At 37.6% G+C, this 24,472-nt stretch overlaps 1 protein-coding gene across 1 annotated transcript in view; it reads left to right on the forward strand.

Moving 5' to 3' along the window:
- The first annotated feature begins 6,469 nt into the window (after positions 1 to 6,469).
- The window catches only part of LOC140240721 (rap guanine nucleotide exchange factor 1-like), a 39,823-nt gene continuing 21,820 nt past the window's right edge, over positions 6,470 to 24,472 (forward strand). Inside the window, exons 1-3 of the mRNA XM_072320485.1 lie at positions 6,470 to 6,537; positions 8,772 to 8,974; positions 19,979 to 20,039. Of these exons, the coding sequence (XP_072176586.1) occupies positions 8,891 to 8,974; positions 19,979 to 20,039 (145 nt within the window). The 5' untranslated portion in view covers positions 6,470 to 6,537; positions 8,772 to 8,890. The remainder of the gene's footprint in view (positions 6,538 to 8,771; positions 8,975 to 19,978; positions 20,040 to 24,472) is intronic.

Consider the following 24,472-nt stretch of genomic DNA (forward strand, 5'->3'; position numbering starts at 1 on the left):
ACGTTTTGTATATTAAACAATACTTCACATAGATTTTACCGATTCAAATTTTTACAGTGGTTGTTTCTGTCCCTAACTTACATTTTAGAAACATTTTAAAGCACTAATGCTGGGTTTTTGTTTCATCTGCAAATGGTAAATTATGCCTTTAACACAGATGTCTGAAAACTAATTGGCAATAAATAGATATTATCTAATCTCCCTAATCCATATAGAGCCACCATGGCATTCTACTTCTACGGTGCTTCTCAGCAAAGCCTGTTCAGCAACAGGATGAGGGTTTGTGGTGTGGTGTTTCTGATTGTTTCTAGTTCGACAAAAAGGCATGTTGTGACACTGAGTGCACTTGCAAACTTAACAATTAGGTCAAGTTTGCATGGATTACGGAATGCTAATGAAAACAAATATAGTTTGATATAAACTCAAGTAGAATCCTTGGCATATCTAAAGGGTTATCCTGGTATGATGACTTTAGACTGTGTTCTCACCTACCAGTCATTCATCTTCTCTCTCTTCACTACTGGGAACTCATTCCACTTTCCTCTTCTCAGATTGTTCAACTCCAGGACAACAAGTTTCAGGGATAAGTAATCTACTTCAGACTTACATGGTAGCTCCATACTAAAGGCCTTGTTCACACACACCCTAAAATAATGGTTTTCAACATGTATTTTTGAAGTGTGATGCAAAAAGTTATAATTCTTGTGTGAGGACACCAAAAAGTCATTGACCATCATGATCTGCGTGATGATGCATGGCAATACAGATTGGTCTATTTTACATTATTATTTTTTTTTTTTATTAACTCTCACACCAATGTGCCTTGTGCAGTATGTTTGTGTAAACAGCATACGGAAATAGGAGTGATTCTTTTCATCCAATGGTGCAACTTACTCCACAAAGCTGTGAGAGAGTGACTGAGGTCAATCACACGTCAATGCTGTGGTCAATGTGAAGTATTCACACGTAGCAGATTTTAAAGGAATCGTATAGTTTGGGTTGAGACCTAATTTCAGGTTTCTAACATTTTTGATGGGATAATGAGAAACCTCTTATGAAATATGAAAGAGCATGTAATTCCATGAGGAATTCAATGTTTATTTGATGAAAATTGGTTTTGAAATGGCTGAAATAGCCAAAACAGAGCGATTCTAACAAAGCGTGGGATCCACCTTTTATTACGATCGCTTTGTTTTACTTTGTTTTTGGATGTTTCAGTCATTCCAAACCCAATTTTCATCAAATAAATTTTGAATTCCTCTTAAAATGGTATGCTCTGTACTATTTCATAAGTGTTTTCTTGGTATCTCGCAAAAAGTTAAAGCCCAATTCTCATCTCCACCAATACTGCACCATCCCTTTACTGTAGGTGCTTCCCTTGTAGCCGAATGACTTTTCTGCCAGTGTACTAATGATTATGAATAAAGTAAATATCTGCAGAGCAATAAAAAAAAAAGAAACCATGTAATTCTTTATGTGTAAATTGGCCTGAAGTCTGTGAAGTGAATGGAAAGGAGATGTGAAGTTAGTATAGTTGTCTGAATAAAATTTTTACTTGGACAGGATCTACCAGGTATAAGAGTCTTATGTAAAGCCCTATATCTACTCAACTTTAAGAGGTTTTTTTTTTATTTTATTCATTTCATTTGTTCGTCCTCCACTCATGAAAAGGATTGCCCTTTCAGCCATAACTCGGGCTGATTTTCAGAGAGGTCTTTATATCAGTGTTTGCAGGCTGACAAAATTGTCCCCTCCAAACATGCTCCTTTCGTAGACGCTGTGCAAGAGGGACCACCTCTAACTCTCTTTTTCTTGCTGCTGAGGAGTTCCCCCAGTCTGCAGGAAGTTTCCCATATCTCGTTCGTCTGCGGTAAGCTTATTCTTCCCCTCCTTCAGCGGCGCTGAAAAAACGGGGTCATTTCGCTTTACCGTCGCTAGTACTACACCTCCCCAACTTTACGTTGTTTTATTTCTGGCTCCACGGGTTCCTGGTGATCGCTGTGCGTCACAGCGGCGAGAAAGTGTTGCTGTGTCTATACAGGATGTGCCGAGTGCTGTATAGACTACTATAAAGTCCTGCTGGACAGTGCATAAGTGTGTAATTGGATAATACTTTGGAAAGAAGTGACAAACTTGCCCTGGTTATTGATATATCTGAAATCTGTATAGAGACAACACTTTTGCACGTACTAGTAACATGTTGGAATCAACATTCACTTGACTGCTACGGAATATACTTTGCCTTTGGGCACTGGAAAATCAGGTATGTGATTATGAGATGTGTGTAAACTTTAGGGCAATCATTTGCCACATGAAAGGCACATAATGATGTATTTTTGCTGTGCTTCATAACCAACCTTTTAGGAAGAGTGTATGTTTTATATTTCCATGCACAATCATATTTGCCTCTTTTTCTTGTTTTTGCTTGTATGGTATGTTTGTGTGGGAAATGAAGGAGCATTTCCTGTCCGCAATCTTGTGAGTTTGTTGTTTGTTTAACGAAGTCCTGGCACATGACAGGAGGCGACTGCTTCTTGCTGACAGGTATGATGTGTAGCCTACCTATTGATGTCTTCATTCTGCCATGCTGATGTGGTATGATAGAACTTACATCCCTCGTGGTGACAACATATTTCAGGTTCCCAGGACTTACGTGGTCAGATCTTGTAATTCCAGCAAGGAAAAATAAAATGCAACGTTTACAGGCTAAGTTTTTGTTAGCAAGACGTGTCCTCAAGCAAAATGCTCCATGAATAAACAGTAAAAGAAGTTTGTTTGTGTTGGAATCTGTGTGATTTTTTTTTTTGTTAATTATCAGAGAAAAATTATGCAGATAATTGCATTTATGTCACCAATGAACAGCTACACTTATCATGGCATATGTAATCTATATATTGAGTCATTGACAGACAAAAAGAGGACTTTGTTGATGTAACATAGCCTTTGTCAGTGATGTACAGATGAACATAACATTAACCCGTTGAGGACGAGTCCCGAGTATACTCGAGCAAGTGTCTATGGAAAATGTGTGTTGTAGCAAAATCAGCCCGTCCTTAATGGGGTAAGATGTGATTTACTGTAAGATTCAGGGTTACTTATAATATCAGGCATTCAGAATATCCTTACTCAATTTTATGTTGTGCCACACTCCGTTATGGATTACCATGGACAGCTAGTCCCCAGTGTCAAACAGACAGAAAGAAAATTTGCAATGAATCATCAGTTTCATCATTTTCGTTTCTGGTTAGCCAATTAGGAGGCCTGCCAAATGAACATGATGCTCTAATTCTATTGTCAGCTGTCATGTACATGTATGGATGAATTATGAACTAAACTATGTTAAAGGAAGAATCACAGAATGAGGCTGGTGTCTGTTTGGGGAGGAAGGAGGTGGGAGGCTACCAGCTGAAGAGTGTTGTCCGACTGGATTCAAGGTTGCCTCCCATTGTCAGAACTATTCCTGACCATTGTTAGCATGCAGTATAGGAGTGTTTGCACTCTAGCGAACAGTTATTTTGCATTGGCCTCATGCAATGCCATAGCAAATGGCTTCACGATCCATTGAAAGCATGAACGCAGAGTTCAAGGGTAGGATTTGTTTCGTGGTGGAAGAGGTCATGTTTGACGGCAGAATTTAGGGAAGCTGGCAAGATTGATGAAAACTTGGGTGTCAAAGTTCAGTTGACTGTTTCTGAACCAAGACTCCCGTGATGTTATTCATTGGGTGGCATTGGCAGTGGAATAGCTAATACAGGAGAAAAGTGTTCCATGGGTGAAAGGTGATGGAAATTGCCTTTATACTTATTGACTTTAAGGATAGTTAAAGGTGTTGTCTTGTTAATGTGGTAAGAGAGTATGTAGAATTCAGGCCACAAAAGAGCCAATTTATTTGTAATTATATATAATCGTCTGAAGCTAAAGTAGTAAAAAATTGAACAAAGATAGTCATGTACAATGAACATGACAATCATCTGGTTTCCACAGGATTGATGAACATAGTCTGTAAGTTTTGAGCATGTCTAATCACCAGCTTCAATTGCAAGATATGGCCATGTTTATATAGCTATTCAGAAAGCAAATAAAACTTTACTGCAGCAATTTTATTGCAGCATGTGGGTAACTACTATGGCTTTTTGAAGAACTCGTAAAATACATTGCTGCAGTTGTCGATACTTGGCGATGAAAACAACTGAATGATGCGAAAAAATAGAAATAAAACAGAACTGAAAGTTTTAAAACCATCTATGATGGTCAGGTTTTGTTTAGCTCAAGTTTCATCAATTTGGTTGTTGTATAATTGAACAAATGTATAATCAGACCTATACCTTTAGGCACATCCCCTTCCCCCTCCCCCCACCCCCAAGGAAAAAAAAAAATCTGAGTGTTACATTATTAAAAAAAGTCTCGTCACATGTATAGTTCAGTATTAAGCAGGAAACAATACTTCTTTAAATTAACCTGTTCCATACAGGAACCTGGTGGCCTGTGTATTAAGTCTATGGGGATTTCAGAATTTAGAATGGAACGGGTTAAGGTGAGCTTGTGGTGGAAGTTTATGTTTTCATTCAGCCATACTTGGGCTATTGGTGCAATAAAGAGTGTATCTGTGTGGGGTATAAATATCCTTGACTGTAGTTTACCATAATATCTGTGCCATAATTCCATAGCTGTACTTTGCCCCTGAATTGGTGTTGACACATAATGAGCATACATCATTGTCGACTTTGTCAACCACCATGGTCCACGGAGCTGCATGAACGTAATATATTGGTATGGCGCATGATATTTGACGCATCTCACATCTGCAGAATAGCTTTTGAAGTGCAGTGCATTTATAAATGAGCTTATGTTGGTGTTACCATTTCTTTTATAGCAGTTGTACCGTCTCATTTAAGAGACTGCCATACACAGATTAAAGGAATTATATCGCAGGGAGAGAACTACAATTTTGTACACTGAGTGAAAGATATGTAGCAATGTATAATATTCATTATATTCATAATTTAGTATAAGTTGTATGAAGTTCAGAAAGTTGAATGGGAACTGCAATCGACCATGAACCCTTCTTGGTTATAAAGTGTGGCTGTTTGACTTACTTTGTCTTGTAATATGTAAAGTAAATATGTAAACAAAAATAAAATAAACTTGAAAGTAAATCTGCAACAGATTTATGGAACATGGTTATTCAACACAGAAGAAGTAAAGTTCTTTATAGTTCTTTAAACAGGATGTAAAAAAATATATATTTTTGGTGTCATTTCATAGTGCAACATGAGTTAAGTAGATAAGCACAAATGCAGTGGGATATCAGAATGAAAGATTTCAGACATCCAAACCGTGATGATTTCATATTTCATTCTTCAGGAGAAAAACAAACATTCATGTGTGTATACAATATGAACAAAGAGGACAACATTAAAGAGCTGTATTTAGTTACATTGTGTATAAGCAACCAATACAGAAAGAGTGTGCATTATAATTGAGAGGGATGAAATGTTGGTAGCTTTCTTATACATTTGTCCCATTCCGCTGCTGACTAGCTTTGATGTTCTCTTTCTCAGTATTGATTCAAAATAAATTTGTTTCAGAAGGAAGCTATTAATATTGCAGTCTGTCAACAGTGAATAACAATGACAACCTGAAGTGTTCTTGAGCAGTGTGTTTTGATTCTTGTGTTGAGAAGTTGTTGACATGCTTGAATCAGCTCAAGCATGTCTTTCACATCATGTTCATTGCAGGTCTATTCTTACATTGATCTTTAGGCAAAAATAGATAATGCGTCAATTGTCGATGCAATGTCATTCATTTTGTCATTCATCAGTTACCATCACTTCACTGCCGCTCCATTTACATTCCATGGATATGAATGATTTTGTCACCCTTTCAGTGGTAGTCTAAGTGTTTCATACTTTGTAAACAATCCTACCCAGTTGTAATGGCTCTGTCGTGCTACAAAAGACTTCAGCTGGTGAGAGAGTACTTGATAAAAGCATGTGTCGAAGGCAAGGGGAGTGACCGGGATGATATGAATAGAATCATTGATTCCTCTGAACGTTTGTCTATGCACAAGGCTACAATGTACCTTGCCCTCAATAGTAGGTCTAGGGTTGCTCTTGATAAACAGTGTGCTTGCCTATCCAGTGCATGTTTTGTCAGTAAAAGAGGATGTTGGCATGCGTAGATTGTGTTGTGGTAGGAAAGGAGTGCGTGCGCCCACTCCGTCTGCCCCCGTTCACCGTTCACCGGTCCAAGCCGCCTGGTCCATCCACTCCGTGCCGGTGTGGATCGTCACTCTCGGCATTCCAGTAGGAAGTTCTGAACGAGAGTAGAGCATCGAGTCTCTCTCTCTCTCACTCACTGCCTGTCAGTTGTTCAGTCCATTATTGGAGACGCAGTGTGGATGCACCCAATGTACGCAGGCATGCGTGTATTTTGTGGGATACAGCTGATGACGTCTGTTTGTGTGAATGCCGGTTTGTGGATTTGTATGACAGGAGATTAAAGGGACATATCACTCGACAAGCAGGGATCAGTCTGGTGGGTACACAGTATAGTAACATTGCAGCTTTAGGTCTAAATGGATGAGAGCAGTGTAATCTATTTTGATGGGCCTGACTGATACACGCTGTTCTGTAAATGTGTCCATACCATTTCATACTGTATGATAGCATTATTTAGAAATTGTGCAGAGAATCACAAGACATGTATGTGCTCTTTTGTGTCATTGTTATTGTCATTATTATTATTTTGAGATTTAGCTGTCGAACAGTCTTCAAGGAAAGATGTAGGCCTATCATTAGTTCAGGTGTTGTGAGTAGGTTGATTTCCTGCAAATGTAGAGGTTTCTTTTTCTACAGCAGCATATGTCCTAATTCTGTTCCGTGTGGATAATTAAAAAAAGGTTGTAACTCTTGCAACAAAGTTCAATACAGGTTGAAAACCTTCTTGCTCACTGTAGCAAATCAGATTTGCGCTTTTGTTTTTGATCTCTGGAGGTGCCATTATTCTGCCTCTCTATAAACTGGATCTGTGGTTAGTAAGGAATACCGTGGGTGTCTAGATGTGGTGCTATTTTGTGCAGGAGATGAAAATGATATTACACTGAGTCAGTCTCTATCTGGAGTTCTGTAAACATGGCATGCGTGACAGATCGGTAGTTTGATTAGATGGCAGTTAATTTGCATTGCTGACATGGTATCGGAAGTGTAGCAGGGATTTTGTAGTTTGTTGATACCAAAGCTCAGTGAGGACTACTTTGTGGAGAAACTGTGAATTGTTAAAGGACAAGTTCCCCTTCATAAACATAAGGATTGAGAGAATGCAGCTATATTAGTAGAACACATCAGTGAAAATTTGAGGAAAATTGGACAATCGATGCAAAAGTTATGAATTTTTAAAATTTTTGTGTTGGAACCGCTGGATGAGGAGACTACTAAGGCTTGTGATGTCATATGAGTACAACAGTATAAAGAAAATATAGAGAAAATTCAACATATTTTCACTTTTTTCGCATAATAAAAGAGCACTTAACTTGCCTCTTTCTAAAGGCAATGGGAATAATATTACCCATAACATACTGTATGTCAGTAACGAGTCGAGGGAATGTGTACTTTTTTCAAAAGATGAAATTTTGTGAAATTCTCTTTATATTTTCCTTATGTTGTTGTACGCATGTGACATCATACACTGCACTAGTCTTCTCATCCAGTGGTGACTGCACAAAAACTTCAAAAATTCATAACTTTTGAACAGATTGTCCGATTTTCCTCAAACTTTCAATGATGTGTTCTACTATTATTGAATATTGCTACATTCTCTCAATCCTTATGTTAATGAAGGTGAACTTGTCCTTTAAGTGAAAAATCTATGGAAATTATTTCTCTTCACAGAAACAGTAATTTCATAGAGATAGTATCAGTGTGACATAAGGTGCATTACTAATACAAATGTATTTATTTTTAGGATGCCAAATAACACATTGCATCAGTTATAGAAAGTTCAAATTAAAACAACAACAGTGTACTGGTACCGTACATGGAAGTTCTTGAAGAGGATAGCCACAAAGTCGTTTAAAGATGTTTTGTTGTGCTCTGTTGTAATTATAAAGATGAGAAGTGTGCAGGATCACACCATCGAGAGGGAAGGGTTGAAACTACAATGTACCTCCCTGATCACATTCAGCACTATTCCAGTGTCCTGTCCAGTATAGTATTGCCAGCACTTAGGTGGCCTCCCAACAGTGATGAATTAGCCAAAAATCTGACAGTCAGCTTGTGAGAGTTGGTCTATTCACTACTGTGGTGGCCATTGTGGAAACAGGTTTCCTGTCATTCAAACCAAATCAAATCATACGAAGTAACTGGTGTCAACAACTAGGGACAGTTGCTGAGCCTGCCAATGCTTTTGTTTTTCTTTGTTTATTTATTTTTAAACAGTAGAACACTAGTACTTGTAATCTGAAGTTTGACACAAGTTTTCATGCCATCTGATTCACAAGCTTTTATCTCTCGTCCTATTGAAACAATGAATCTATACACTGCCACAAAATGATCCTCATTGTTATGTTTATGTCTATACCATGTGTATTACATGTTGTACAGGAAGTTTCCTTGTCTTTAATAGCACTGTTTGTTGTGAAAAGGGAAGCCTTGCAATATTTTTTGTGTCTGTTTGTTTGTTTTTTGCCAACACGCACGTCAAAGGGAAATCGCAGTCCTATCTTCGTTCCTAATCAGGCCTCTCTCTTCCTCTCTTCCTCTCTGCTCACACAGACAAGTACAAATTCAACACCCTTCCGTTGCCGCGGAAACACCGAAATAAGCACCGGAACAGTGGGTCGTCTGAGGCGCCCACCACCGAGCGTGTGACCCGTAAGAAGAGCTTCGTGGACATGGCCAAACGGAAGATCAGCCGAGGGAACAAGGAATCGCCTCCTGTGAACACAGAAACACCCAAGAAGGCTGGGGTGGATAAGGTATAGTAAACATATACCCAACTCTGATACTGTGCTTACTTCCTCTTTCACTTGAGTTTGTCTACTGTTTGTGAGAGCCAAGGATCGTGAAAGAAATTAAAAGCCATCTTGATATTCTCTTGTTTAAAGTTTGACACTGAGGGATTTTTATTGTAACATTAGCCAAGGTTTCTGTTTATCTCCTGATTACTTAGTCTTCAAAGAGATTTTGCTGACATTTGTCAGCAGAACTACCATGTTTTCCCTCAAGAGAGTGTAAGAACATATTTCTTTTTTTTAATGTAAATAGGGAAACATTAAGATTCTTGAAGCAATAGATGCAATTATAATGCCTGCAAATGAACTCATTTTATTACTTATTTTTGGATTTCTGCTGTGGGCATGATTATTTCATAATACGTAAATATCATGTCACTATTGGGCATCATCGTCTTTTTCTCTTGGAATACCATGCATGATATCCATGAATGAATTACAATCCTGTAGTCATAAAAGTGTGACAAAACTATCAAGTAACCTTTAAAGGAAGAGGGTCTGCAGGTAGATTTCCCAGATTAATAGTTAGTAGTCCCCCAAATGAAACTTAATGATATTGTAATTGCCATTTTGATCAGATATTGGGCTGAACTTAAATGGCAGCTTGTCTTGTACAATTCACAGTAAACACACTTTGCACCTTCAGGGTATGTACAAATAGTGTACGTAGATTAAATGCTTTCCTACTTCAAGAGGGATTAATCTTTATTTTTGGCTGTTATATGCAACTTAAATCATGATTAATCAACTGTAAAGAATAATTCACATTTCAGTGGTCAGGTACTCATGCCAATGCTGCGCAACCCCTTTAAATTCCTCACAGTGCTCATTTAGTTCAGGTCATATGAACAACAATGCTCTTGAAGGCAAGTGCTCTACATTCCTCTTGGCATACATGTGACACCTTGTGTACATCTTTGAATATCAGCACACATAACAACTTTTCCTTTTGTAAATCATTCACTCCAATAATCCATTGTGCTCGATCAGTGGATAATATTGTTTTGTTGTTGTTGTTTTTTGGTGAAAAAAACAACCACAAACAAACAAACAAATAAAGTGCAAATACGCTAGGAGTGATTAGGCAGAGAGTTATATCCACCAAGTGTCAAGATATATGCAGATTATTTTCGGTGTGGTTCTGTAATTGTATCTGGACGGATCACATTACCCACAGTGTGAGGGAGAAGATAGTGGAGGATTGACTTGCAAGTGTTCCAATGGTACGCAAGTGACCCATAAAGAATCTTGTGCTTGGGTAGTGATACGTGGTTACATTTCACGCACACTGATCGGCTAATGCTTGCTGCAGACATGTATTGCGTTCATGATCAGGGCCGTACATGATTTTAATGTGGATGGACCCATAGCTGTTACTTTGATGCGTGAGTAATGCTGATTAGGTAGGCATAGGATATGACAGTAAAGGGCTTGAAAACTTGAACTGCAGAAAACTATCATGGCTTTCACATTAATTATGATGTCAGCACAGTCATAATTATAATTACTTCCATCAGTATTATTTCATTATAACCATCATAAATATTAATCACTTCATTAGTAAGTAAAGGAGACAATATAAGTCTTAAGTAGATGCTGCGATGAAAATTAAGTGTTTTATTACTTCAGTCTCCTACGTCTTTTTGTGTGTTTGCTTCCTGCAAATACATGTACAGTATGTCACTGGACGCAAAGGAAATGTAACCTAGTCAGTTAAGGATGTGCGACATAATGTGTAGGCACTGTATAGTCAGCTAGTTTTTACTGGTTTCCTGGAAGACATGTTGCTCGTTGTTGATCATGTATGGACTTTGGGTCTGTGGGTAATGATCGCCATGGCTGTGTTGGATACCTCAAATTCCTATCAGTGAGTAATTTTCAGACATGGTGGATACCTGCTTGGTGATAGGCTTTTTGATATGTGTTTCTATGTTCTTTAAAGGGGAATGATAACCAAATATGTATGTTGGTTGAGTGAATGCAGCAATATTAGTAGAACACATCAGTGAAGTTTGAGGAAAATCAACGATCCATTCCAAAGTTATGAATTTTTAAAGCTTTGGTGCTGCCATCACTGGATGAGAAGACTGAAACAGTTTTTGACATCACTGCAGGACAAAAATGAAAATGTAACTTTTCATTCAACATATTTACATTTTTCTGACATACTGAAAGAGCACTTAACTTAACCTCTAATACCCCTTTCAGGTAATCGCGGTTCAATTATCCGCATCCAAATAATGCGGATGAAGTATTCAAAATCGCGTTCATATATCCCATGAAGTGCGCACTACTTTTACGAGCGCCCGTTCATATAACGGTGCGAAAGACAGGAGTATTTGTCATGGTTACTGTGCACGCCTCTATAATGACGTAATGTTTCCGGTGCTATATACTCACGTGTATGCACTGCTCTCGCTCAAGCTCAGCAATCAGCGGTTGTGCGGGAAATCGTGTGACCTTTGATTGAACTGTGGAATGTTAGTGCGCATAAGTCGTAAAACGCGTTCATGTATTCTCGATCTACTCCTCATGCTGCAATAATGCGGATAATAGCAGCATCAAAATAATGCGCACTTTTCTACTCCTCTCCCGTTCATGTAATCAAAATTTTACGACTTATTGCTCCTATTATCCGCATCCACGATTACCTGAAAGGGGTATTAGAAAGCAGGGGGAATGATATTACCCTCAACATATGTCAGTATAAAGAGTTGAGGGAATGTCATACTTCACTGACATGAGCTTTATCAAACTGTTAAATTTAGACATGTTTCTTGAACTATTATTTTCTGTTTCAATCAAAGTATTATCCAACAACGTGTACAAAGATCTTGTTTAGTAAAGTATTTGGCTCCAGTGTAAAGTGTGAATCCTTTTTATAAGGATAGATTTTGAAGTGCCTAATTTCAATTTAATTCAATTCAAATCAAATTTCATTTCCCGTATCCCAATTTTTTTTTTTTTTACAGACAATTATTCCCACCAATTAATATAATACAAAATATCTAAACATGTATTTGAAAGCAGAAAAAGAAAATGAGCAAGATGTGCTATTCATAATCTATGTGAAACGATTTGTTCAAAATCTTTGTGTAATTGGAAAAGAGAAACCCATGTAAAAGACGAGGTCGTAGAGATGTGGGCCACTCGATAAAGTGGACTTATAAAAGAAAAACAAGTGAAAGAATGTAAGCACATACATACAAACACACACACACACACACACAGGGGCATACAAATGATTGGGAAAGAAAGACATTGTAAGGACAAACAGCAAGAGACATTGGGAAGGGACTCTTGGATAAAATAAGGAAGGAGATACTGTATGATCGATTTTTTAATACCGGTAATCCCCATTGAAAGAATATATGTAAACTATATGTCTTTGCCCATGCCACCAGCTCTACATTTCCTCATAGCTTATTGTGATCTATATGAGCTCCGGTGTAAAGGAAGAAAAACTACATCTGAAATCACACAAAGACCACTATTGGCACTGTGCATATAGGCCTAGAGAGTTGTGGCACTTAAAAACTCTAGTGACTGATGTATGCAATTTGTACATTGTATAGGAATGGTGTTGTAATATGAACTTGAAGCAAGCCTAATTGCAGTGTGTGCCTTCTATCCCATGCAAAGATATGGCATAGTGTATTCAGTGTGCAAACTGTGCCATAATAACAATACTTTTAGAATTAAGTTATTTTCTGGCCAGTGTGTCATTCATTGCAAAGTTTTACACATAATATAATACTGCCAAACAATTTTATAGATTCACTTTTTTGTTCACAGGCAGCCAAAAGAGATATGATACTGCACACACACAAAAGAAAGTTTCTAGTGTGATTTTCAGTGTTATTGTTATGGTTTCAATAACAATACTTCCTTGATGCCTGTGTGTATATTGGGGGGGGGGGGGAGTAAAGTAGCAGTTTAATGTATACAAGGTCTATGCTGCCAATCAGGAAAAGTCCATACATTTATCGAGTGAGCTTCTCCATTGATATCACACACAATATTGTTTTTACTGACCTAGGACCCACAATGCACTGGCTGATAGTAGTGTCTTTGTATGTCACCATTTTCTGAGCTATTAACGGAACTATAAAGACTATTCCCCAATATACTCAAGCAGGTGTCTATGGCAAATGTGTATTATAGCAAAATGAGCTCGTTTTCAATGATTGATCTACATTTGTCAGGCAATGTCTATGCTAGGATCATATCAATAGGAAAAGTTTGATGTCAATGATGATTATTAGCTTTCTCAATGTGATGTCATAAGGACTTTGGCCTGGAAGTGGATAACTTAAAGGGATGGTACAGTATTGGTGGATATGAGAATTGGGCTTTTAACTTTTTGCGAGATACCAAGAAAACACTTATTATATAGTACAGAACATACCATTTTAAGAGGAATTCAAAGTTTATTTGATGAAAATCAGGTTTGAAATGACTGAAACATTCAAAATAAAGTAAAACAAAGCGATCGTAATAAAGTGTGGGTCCCACACGTCCCACACTTTGTTAGAATTGCTCTTTTTGGATATCTCAGCCATTTCAAAACCAATTTTAATCAAATAAACGTTGAATTCCTCATAGAATTACATGCTTTTTCATATTTCATAAGAGGTTTCTCATTATCTCACCAAAAAAATGTTAGAAACCTGAAATTAGGTCTCAACCAAAACTATACCATCCCTTTAAAGGCATTGTTTACCATTTGCAGATGAAACAAAAACCCAGCATTAGTGCTTCAAAATAGTTCTAAAATGTGAGTTAGGGATAGAAACAACCACTGTAAAAAATTGAATCCGTATAATCGATGTTAAGTGTTGTTAAATACACAAAATGTGAACAATAGTTATAATAAGAATGCGTCCAGATTAAACCGTCTACAGTTACGGTTTATTGAGAAAATTCGTATCTCCATATATTTTAGGCTTTATTGCAAAAATTTTATATGGTAGGATGTTTTGTGATACAACAGACCTGCACATATGCATCAAATGTGATAACATTTTTAAAATCACTGCTCCCAAAGGTAAACTGGACCTTTAAGCTGTACATAGCATATATGATCATGAAATATGATTTATATGTAATACAGTAATATGTAATCTATAGCATGCTTATAAAGTACATATCCCTGCTCATAGGCACATCAACAGTCATATGCTTGACAAAAAGACTGCAACAATTTCTAGTCAGGCAGTGATATAAGAACATTTATATAAAATGAACTCAACAGTTTTCCACTTTTCTACTATATAATGAAAGAGCATTTTACTCATCTCTTTCATATGTTGGGGGAATAATATTACTCTCAATATATCGTCTGTTGAGAATAAGAAGGGCGGTAAGTTGTCCCGAACACTATGGGTTAAGAGGCAACTTAACGTCCTTATCATTCTCAACCGACGATATGTCAGTTAACAAATAGGAGGAATATAGTGTTTAAGAAAATGACATTTTTGTAGAATATTTCTTTATATTGTTGCCCTTCTGTTACATGATGAATTGTTGATACTTTTCTCATCAAGGGCAGACAGCACATATGGATATGATCAAAATTTTCATTACTTTTCCATTACATGTCTGATTTTTGTCAAACTTTTCTCAAGCATACTACTAATATTTTTGAAATTTAACTGAATCCACATATTAATATTTTGGGCAGATTCCCCTTTGATGGTAGGTGAGTAGCCTCATTTTAATGTTTGAACACCCAGTAACAAGCATTTCATCATGGGGGCAGGGGGGAAGTGACAAGACCTTGTATCTAAAAAATCATTACTTTTCAGGAGAGTGAAAAAAATATGTTTGACTTTCACAACCTTTTTTTTTTGGGGGGGGGGGCAAAATAATATCAGTGTTGATGTCAAATGATGTAGAAACATTCTTTTTGATTGCATTAATAATTGCGATGTTTAAAAACTCAAATCAATATTTCTGATGTTGAATATTAAGGTAGGAAGGTTTTTGAGTATATGCCAACGAAGATGCAAGGTCTTGGCACCCCAGGGAAGATTTTGAAGAATGCACTTCAGAGAACATGATTACAATCAAGTTCACTTCAATCTCTGAAACCACTTGAAAAAAAAAAAATCTCTTTCCATCCATCATTATAGGTCTCCGTCTGTAACCTTGAACCCCTTGTACCTGCAAAAGAAACAAAAATCTGACAATAAGTGGGTTGGAAAATTCTTGCTGTCTAGACCTGGAGTGGCTGCTACCAGTAGCAAAATAGTGACCTCATAGAATTACATGTATGTACGGATGGTCATTCTGATCAAGACATACAGTGTACATTGTATAGTACACTACATACAAATATATCGGTAGCCAAAAGTGTTATATTTAGGTGAACTCTATGAAACCCAGTGAAGGATCTGAACTAACTTCCCAGGGTCTCATTGGGACCACACCCTTCCTTCCGAATAAAGCCAAATATAAACCCCTCAGTCCTAAAAAGCACTGAATGTAACCCCCATCTCTTGAGGAATGGGTACCTAGACCCATTGGGAGCTTGGGCTGAGCCCTGTCTGTGGGTGTGTGTAGCTGTAGTCTAAGGCCTAAATGCAGGGGGGCTTCCATTCCACCTCAGTCTGTCATACCAAACACACTGATTCCATGGCTCCCGAAGTCATCCCACAGTATTAAAAACCGGTAGGTGAGCTTGCAAAGTTAGATACTAATTGGTATTTCTTAGGGTGTATACCAGAGATAAGGAGGGATGTTAAAGCAGATCATTAAAGATGTTAAGATTTGTAGGTACACATGTTCGTAGGTTGATAAAGGGATAGCTGAATAGCAAGGAGAGAGAAAGGGGGTGGGGGTAAAAAGGGAAAGAAAGACGGAGTGAAAGATGCAAATGTAGGATGACAAACACAAAGAGCTCTGCAAAGTGTTTTTTTTTTTTTTCATCTTTCCCTCCATTTTCATCTTTCCTTGACATGTTGATATTTTTTGACATAATTTATATTTAGAATGTGATTTTTTTAAGCATGGTATGTTGTGTACATCTATATTTTTGTTTGAAATGAAAGTGAAAATTAATTGATGAAATGAAATAAATGAATGAAATGAAACTTGGCATGATTAGGATATTTCTGCAGAGTTAACATTTGACCGAAGTCCAGAAAGTCTCCTGCTATTACCCCCTCAATCCATCCAGGGCACCGTTTTCTTCAGGATTTCCTCACGGATAATCTCTCCTCAGCCAACCTGGGGGATGATTAGGGTATAATATCAGGGCATGCAGGCGATACGTGGGCATACCCATGCACTAACTAACAGACACATCTACATACAAGTTTCTGCACTAGCTTTATTGAACTTTCTCTCTGTGCTACTTTTCCCAGGAACTGATAATTGATCTTATCCTATATGAAACTCCACTTACAGAACTCTTTGTAAAACAAACATACATACTTGGTTGAGAGCCAAAAAGGGTCTTTGTACTTTAAATCTATCTTCAGCATGAATAACAATTTATTTCTAATGAGAAGTGTGAATGCAGACAATTTTACACATACTTGTAACTACATCGCTTATTCTCCTATAATCATCATAGTTTGATCGATTTTTATTCAACTTAGCTCCTACAGATCCGCTTTGGTTCCATAGTTGTTACTCCATGGTCACTCTAGTTCCCTGAAGTGACTGGCATTCAGTGCGTTGTGTAAACAAAACTTTTGTGTGCATTTTACTTTCATAAATCTTGGCTCCTCGCAAAATTTGCCAAAGTTTCATGCACGCTAAAATTTCTTGTTTTTCAGTATTCAACATAGAACAAAAAAGTAATGGGATGTTAAATTTTTTGTTCATTAACCACTTTTGCAAAAGTCATGCATGAATGTCAATTGGTATGTACATGATACATGTCTATGCACTGTAAAATAAGATTTCAACTGTCAAAAAAGAATAATAATAATGGGAGGATGTTATTTTCTCATTTCATTTATTTCAAGAGGAAACCTAGGCAGTAGTTGTGTGGGTTTGGGGGCATTTCACACTATGCCTACAATCACCTGCTGTGAATTAACTGCCCTTTCCTGGTTCACACTCTCCATGGTGCCAGCATATGGCACAATGTTTCAAGAAAGACAATCGTGGGAACTTATCCAACTCAATCATTTCGCAGACCTCCACTTCTTTACCCGTTGAGGACGAGTCCAGAGTATACTCGGGCAGGTGTCTGTGGGAAATGTAGCAAAATCAAACCGTCCTCAATGGGTTAATAATCTATACCCATGAACTAGGGATCTATTTCTTGCCCCAGTTGTTCGATCAACCCCTCTGCACACACACTCACACACCTCACAAAGTTAAAATTGTGGGCTATAGAATTAAAATTAATAACCCCTGCTGGGATTTCAGGATGCTCTACTGGGATGGTAGACTTCCTGAGATTGTTTCATCTCTGTTTGACATGAAAAAAGAAGAACTGTCATTTTTTCCATTGGTTTTGGAACACATTCATTAAATGAGGCCTAGGAAAGTATGATAAATAATTTATTTGAGAAGACAAATAGCAGTGGATGTTGGAGAAAAACTTTTGGTTACCATGGCAACCATGGCTCTTTCCCTGTGCCAGGTGTTTTAGCCTATGCTGTTGTTTTTATTTTTGTTATTTATGAATTCATGCTAGATTAATTTTAGGGCCTCAAATGCAAGGTCCTGTTTTTCTTGACTTACTGGGACAAGAGAAAATCAGAAAGTCAGACAAACAAACAATTAATATTTTGGTATTTTTTAGGCTCATAAGTAAAGTGAATTCTTACACTTTGATTATATGAAAGTGTATCAAAACATTTACTGAAGTTTACATCAGTCAGGGATTGCGGATTGCTATTTTGACATACTAAGATGCTGCAGTAGATGTTTCTTTCCCCTGCTCTATATCTTAACATCAATTTTTAACAGTATGCAAACTTTAAAGCATTCATATCAAAATCTAGTCTACATCTGACAAGATTGTCACAGAAAGCTGTCTCAGCATGCAGTCATTGCAGAAGAAAAAGTTAAAAGCTAATACTTGACTAAAATGGAAGACTGTGGGCTAGTTTTTGAATCATCATTCCAATACAGTATAGGGGAGAGTTGTTTATATTATGTGTTACAGATTATTCATCTACTTTTAATCACTTCCCATGTGCGGTAAGGGATGCGTAGGCACAACAATTTAGTGGGGGATCAACTAGGATATCCAGATTGGGAAATACATCAGACGAAGGCGAAACGCCTAATGGTTTCCCCATTCACCGTCTGACGTGGCCGTGTCGGTCTGCCTGATCTGTCCTTCAACCGCAAATGCAGAGAATATAGCTCGAATTCACACGCAGGAGTTATCGCGTTTTGCATCGCGATGTGAAAATGGCTTTTTATTTGCCTTTGATGGTTTCTTTACGTGCTCTTCACACACGCTCAGCTGGGCAATCTATTGCGTAAGTTTAAAAAAAAGGTAGACCAATTTTTGCATTGCAATGCATATCTGAAAGATCAAACATTTTTTATGTTTGCGTGTGTTCACACACAAAAACTGATTTTTTGTACATTGCAAGGCAAAAGATATTTGTAGAAAATTGTTAATTTTGAGTGAGTGTGAACAGTACTTATGATAGGATGTTCTTCCTTCACCCTCCCCCACACTGTTCTCACCGACAATTAGAAAATAGGAGAGACGACAGACGAAATAATTACTGCTAAGACAGGAGGAAGGGAGCCAAGGAGAAAGCACTTCTCCTCTTGATGCTGATTACTCTACCCAGAGGTTTGGGGTGACTAACTCCTCTGACTCACCCTACACAGGAGTCAATGAGGAGCCCTTCCCAAATTGTTTTCTTTTGCCCGTGGCCAGGAGATCCAAGATGGCACTCGGCATAAAGCTGCACTAAAGCTTACATGACATTGACAGAAAACATTCACAAGCTGTTTTGACATTTTTGCTTTAATGCAAATACTTTATGCCTAGATATATAAAAGGTTCAAAGTGTATGTAAGTATAAGATTTTAACAGTTATGTATTTAGTTATCACATAACTTCAGCAGTGTTATAGTGATCATCTTTTAGTTAAATATATGTACAATTAGAAAAGCACTCGGAGATTCCAGACCTCCTCCAAGCAGCTCATTTCCACCCATATACGCATGCTGAAAATCGCCCAATTTCCCAATAAAGAAGCCATCTGCGTACGTCGTCAGCTTCCAGCTGCGCAGTGCCTTGCCCGAGCAGAGCACAGGCTCTAGTGTGCACATGCAAACCTCAAATACACATAGCTTAAACTCAAAAGTTCATTGATCCTATCTGCCAAAAGGTGGAAAATCCTTCAAAAATTCATCAAAACTCCCCGATCATTACCAGAATTTTAATATGGGGTAATCATCTGTTTCTTGTGTCACTATCAACTGTTCCTGCAAGTTTCATCCAAATCTATTCAGAACCTTTTGATGGTGGTATGATATATATGTTATGATGGTATTCAAATATTCAAAGAAAAACTGCAGAAAACAAATTTTGAGGATCATTGTACTGTCCCTGTGGAGAGATATATGAATGTATATCTTTATGCTGATTAAAAAAAAAAATGCCTACTAAATCATAATTATACTGTCTGCAGGAAATAATGAGTAGAGTAAATTACGCCTCTCACAGACTTTCACTTTCTCTAACCAATGAGCATTTCTTTCAACCGTTAGTTTTTCTCAGGTTCATATCTACATGATGTCAGAGCATGTAGGACCATGATGCAGCTCAAATTTTTCAACTTGAAAACAGCAATCCATTCTTTAATCCTGCAGAAGACCATCACTTCAAAACAGTATGGATGTCGTTCTTGAACAGGTTGCTGGTGGTAGTAATGGGGTTAATTGATTGCTGCACTCAGTTCAATAAAATTGTGAATAACTTTTGTAGTGCATCTCATTAATGTTTTCTTCCTGTTTTGTTTCTTCAACCCCTAGGATGTTGACAAGTTGAAGGGATCAGAGAAGGCAGTTCTGACAGCACTGAAATGGTTTCTTGGTAAGTTGGATGATTTGAAATTCTTCCGTCGAGATGTTTTCATTGCAACTGATTGACAAATTGCCCTACATCGACGTAAATAAGCACTGAATTGATCAGTGTTTTAGTAGTAGCCGTGATTATTTACGTCGATGTAGGGCAATTTGTCAATCAGTTACAAAGTTGGATGATTGTTGAATATTATGATATAATCATCTTAACAAGATGAAACAGGACATTTTCTACGTAGAATTTGTAATAGGGGTTTTTCTGAAGCAGAAATTGCTGAGGGTATACATGTGTCTAAAATGCAATATATACAATGTTTTGATAGAGAGCCCATTATTTTTGACAAGCAACATTGCACACTTAGTTCTAAAAAGGTATTGCACATTTGTCTATTGTGACATAACAAACACATGTAGGTTTGTTATTGATGGTCTTTTAATGTGGCCAGATCATTACTTGGAAGCCTGACATGTTTACCTTGTTTTGTGTGTCATGAATGAAAGTGAACCTGGTTTCATCAATTCATGGATGATATGTCACACAGATACAGTACATATCAGTATGCAAACTTTTGAATGTATCGATGCGTCAGGTTCTATATAAACTTGCAGCTCCTTGTTTGGGAGTCTTAGGTTGTTTCCTGGTGTCCTTTCATATTGCCTGAGCACTTGGAGTAATCCTTGTCAACATAAACATTTAAAGCCACTGCATGTCCATGCCATTTGAGGCAAGCTTGATGATTTACCTGTTTTTTAGTTTCAGAAAAACTTTGTGCTAGAATGTGACTTCTATGCGATACGTCTTCTGTTTCGATTTTATTTTTGTAATGCACTGAATGCCAGTGGCAATTTGCGCAAGTTTCATGCCACAAAAAAGGCTCCACTTAATGAGAGTTTCATGGCGAGAGTGTTTCTGGTTGTACAGTATATGCCATGCTGGCCACCTCTTTACCAATACCAAGTGAGGAAGTATCACCTTTATAACAAGTTCATATTTGGAAGAAACCCGGTGATTAGCTAGCAAAATGAAAGTGACTCTGTAGGCTATGAAGTGCATATATAGAGATGTATGTGATTATGTGATCATGTTTATCAATCTCCCCCTCCCCTCCCCCCTCATTAATGAATGTTTGACAGAAGGTATACTCTTCTATTTTTCACTGTCAAGATAGGGAAATGGTCACACACGTTCTCTTTGTGGTTAACCAGGAAATGATTACTCATTCACCAGGATAATTTATTAGAGAGTCCCTGAAAACGTCAGCTACCCACTGCCATCCGATGCCAGACCAAACGCAACCAGATATCAGTGATTAATGTCATTATAATCAGTAGAAGAGGTTACATCATAGCTTGGCTTTCACACTTTGTTTTCAACTCATTCTCTTGAAATAACGAAGCTTGCTGTATGACACTGTGACAGATGATCTACATCAGGCTTATAGAAAGACTGTCCAGTGCAAATGAGATTTGAGGCAGAAATAATGGAAGAAAATTAAACCAGGTGTAGATTTTTGAAGTACAACCCCTTCCCAAAAGTATACAAAACAAATATTTTGTGTATATGTCTAGTAGAAAGAGGAAATTGTTGTCACTAGATGAAGGCAGCCCCTCTAAAAACATCCTGTTTGATGATGTTAGAAATAGCTCTCAATCAATGACACCTAGATGAATCAGTCTGTTGGTATCCTTGTGGTGATTAAGGTTTTATCCCACGACATCTGTTATGGTGTAAACGCAAACTCCCAATCAAATGCTATGAGAGTGATATTTGAAACACTTTGAATTGCAAGAACCCTGAAAAACTGATAAAATATCAGGAAAATTTCTACACTAACAACACTGTGACAGTGTCTTTGTGACAGTGGGAGGAGGGGGTTGACTTTAAACATGCATTTCTCATGAATTGACCCAAAGTAACATGATCGTTTTTTCACTGTAGTCATTATCACCTTTCTCGTTATCATCATCATCATGGTTGTCAATGTCAGTGCTCTCACAACACGACATTGAATGATGAAAAGAAAATAATGAGGTATCCTCTACTCTGGCTGCCCTCTTCAATGGGGTGTGGCATCCCTCTTCCACTGGGCCCTGCTACTATTATTACCCCTCTTCACTGGGGTGTAGCACTGCTCTCCCACGGGCCCTGCCGCTGTTGTTGAATTGAATTGAATTGAATTGATAAGGTTTATTATTCCTGAAATTGGCAGCCCAAAGGCTGAAATACATTCAGTTTACAGAGTACATGTACAGTGTGTATATAGATAAAAATCACAGTGCTTCACAAATAACATTTGAAGGTGTTTACAATAAACATATTGAGAAATTATACATAAAAATCACACAACTGTTAATCTAAAACAATAAAAACTTACATACATGTATACAGTACAACAACGGAGAAAAAAAATACTCAATACAATCACTTTCTTTTAAAACTCTGGATTATGAATATTTATAAAAAAAAAACCCTTAATCTAAGCAACAACAACAAAAATACATATGCAGGGGTGTACAAAAATGAGGAGACGTTATTACACAGCAATTACAAAACTTTTCACCAACCCTCGAGCTAAAATCACCAAAATATTGAGAAAAAAAAAATCAATGACATTATTAACCACCAAAAGCACCTAATATAATATAATTCATCAAATGTTGCATTTATATTTTACTATATTATATCATAATCACTTGCCAGGCATCCATTTTCACACCTTGATCAAGGGGGAGGGCTATTGTAGGTGATATTTCATCTAAGGATGCTCACATTAGGATTGATTCAAACCCAGAAGATCCCATTTGAGAACCTTACCCTAATTGTTCATCATCATCATCTTCATTTAATAGCTGTGGTCACACTGGCAAAAGATCGCAAAGTCATTGCGATCTTTGGTCGTCTCCACACTTACAGCCAAGCTCCTCAGTGTTTCAATTCGTGAAGTTTGGGCCACTGGTGTGTGTGCGGAAGAAATAAGAAACAGCACGCCATCTTACAGCAGGTGATTGTGATGTAACAATGCACACCTGTACATCACAATGGCCACACACTTTGGAGGCAGCACCCACAATCAGATAGTGGACTCGTCACATGACAAACTTTGCGAAGTTTCAGTTGCTAGCATTCACGCTACTTTGACGGATCAAGAAGATTGGCAGGGGTCCAGGAAATATCCATAGTTTGATTGGGAATTTTTGCGGAAAGCTTCGCGAGAAGTATGTGGGCACACTGGCAAAACATTAAGATCTTTATAAAGATCGCGATCGTAAACTTCGCAATCTTTTTCCAGTGTGACCAGGGCCACTGCAAGTGTATCTCATTTTCGTGTAATGCTCTGAATGATATTGATATCATTCTACTACACGTTTTCATGCTTCCAGTGAAGTAGGATGTTTGTCCTGTAAAATTGCAGTTAGTTTTACTACCCTATATAACAAGTGTTTTGCCACAGTTACGTGCATGTTTTCATTTTTCTGCTGTAACAGGGTTGAGGAAAAATAGCATGGCAGGGTGTCATGTTGGCTGGTAGTGTGAGATAGTGGTGTAAGATCTATTAGCGAACATGTTCGCCTCCACAATCTATTTCCTTTTCCTTGTCGTATATGAGTAGCAGTAACAGCAAGCAGTGGTTTAGACCACACTCACATACAGCTTGATGTCCACCCCCACCCCACCCCACTGCTCGCCAAAGTACAATATTTTGGATATTTTTGCAGCATGAACTAGGCTTACTCCTAGCTGTGGATACCTGCTGTTTGTTGCGCTGAGATCCATAGAGGCGTAAGGTCTGCTGAAAGTGATCACGTATGATCTTTTCTGTGTGTTTGTGTGTGGGATTGAATATACTGGCTGCCAAATAGACATCCTGATCTCCCCACCCCCTCGATTTTGCCATCTTCAAAAATCTTTTTCTTTTTTTTTTAATGCAAATGATGAAAAGGCTAATGTTTTATGGACCTAGTAAAACTGAAACTGAGCAGTGTAAAATTGGGCAAAGTCTGACTGTAAAAAAGGAAGTTATAAGAATTTATATTTTGATAAGGTGCTTAATTTGACATTTACAGCGTACTGGGTGCTTCAAGAGATTTATTCCTGTCACCTGACTGTTACTATGTTGCCTATGTTTTTGGTTTATTGACTGTCATGAAATAAACCCATTATATGGGTAATCGGCTTTAATATAACATCGTAGTAGTAGTAGTAATAGTAGTAGTAGTAGTAGTAGTAATAGTAATAGTAGTAGTAGTGGTAGTAATAGTAGTAGTAGTAGTAGTAGTAGTAGTAGTAGTAGTAGTAGTAGTAGTAGTAGTAGTAGTAGTAGTAGTAGTAGTAGTAGTAGTAGTAGTAGTAGTAGTAGTAGTAGTAGTAGGAGGAGGAGGAGGAGGAGGAATAGTAGTAGAAGTAGTAACAGGATGCATGCTAAAATACAAGTGCATCAGTGC

Source organism: Diadema setosum, chromosome 17 (assembly GCF_964275005.1).
Source record: "Diadema setosum chromosome 17, eeDiaSeto1, whole genome shotgun sequence".
Classification (NCBI taxonomy): Eukaryota; Metazoa; Echinodermata; class Echinoidea; order Diadematoida; family Diadematidae; genus Diadema; species Diadema setosum.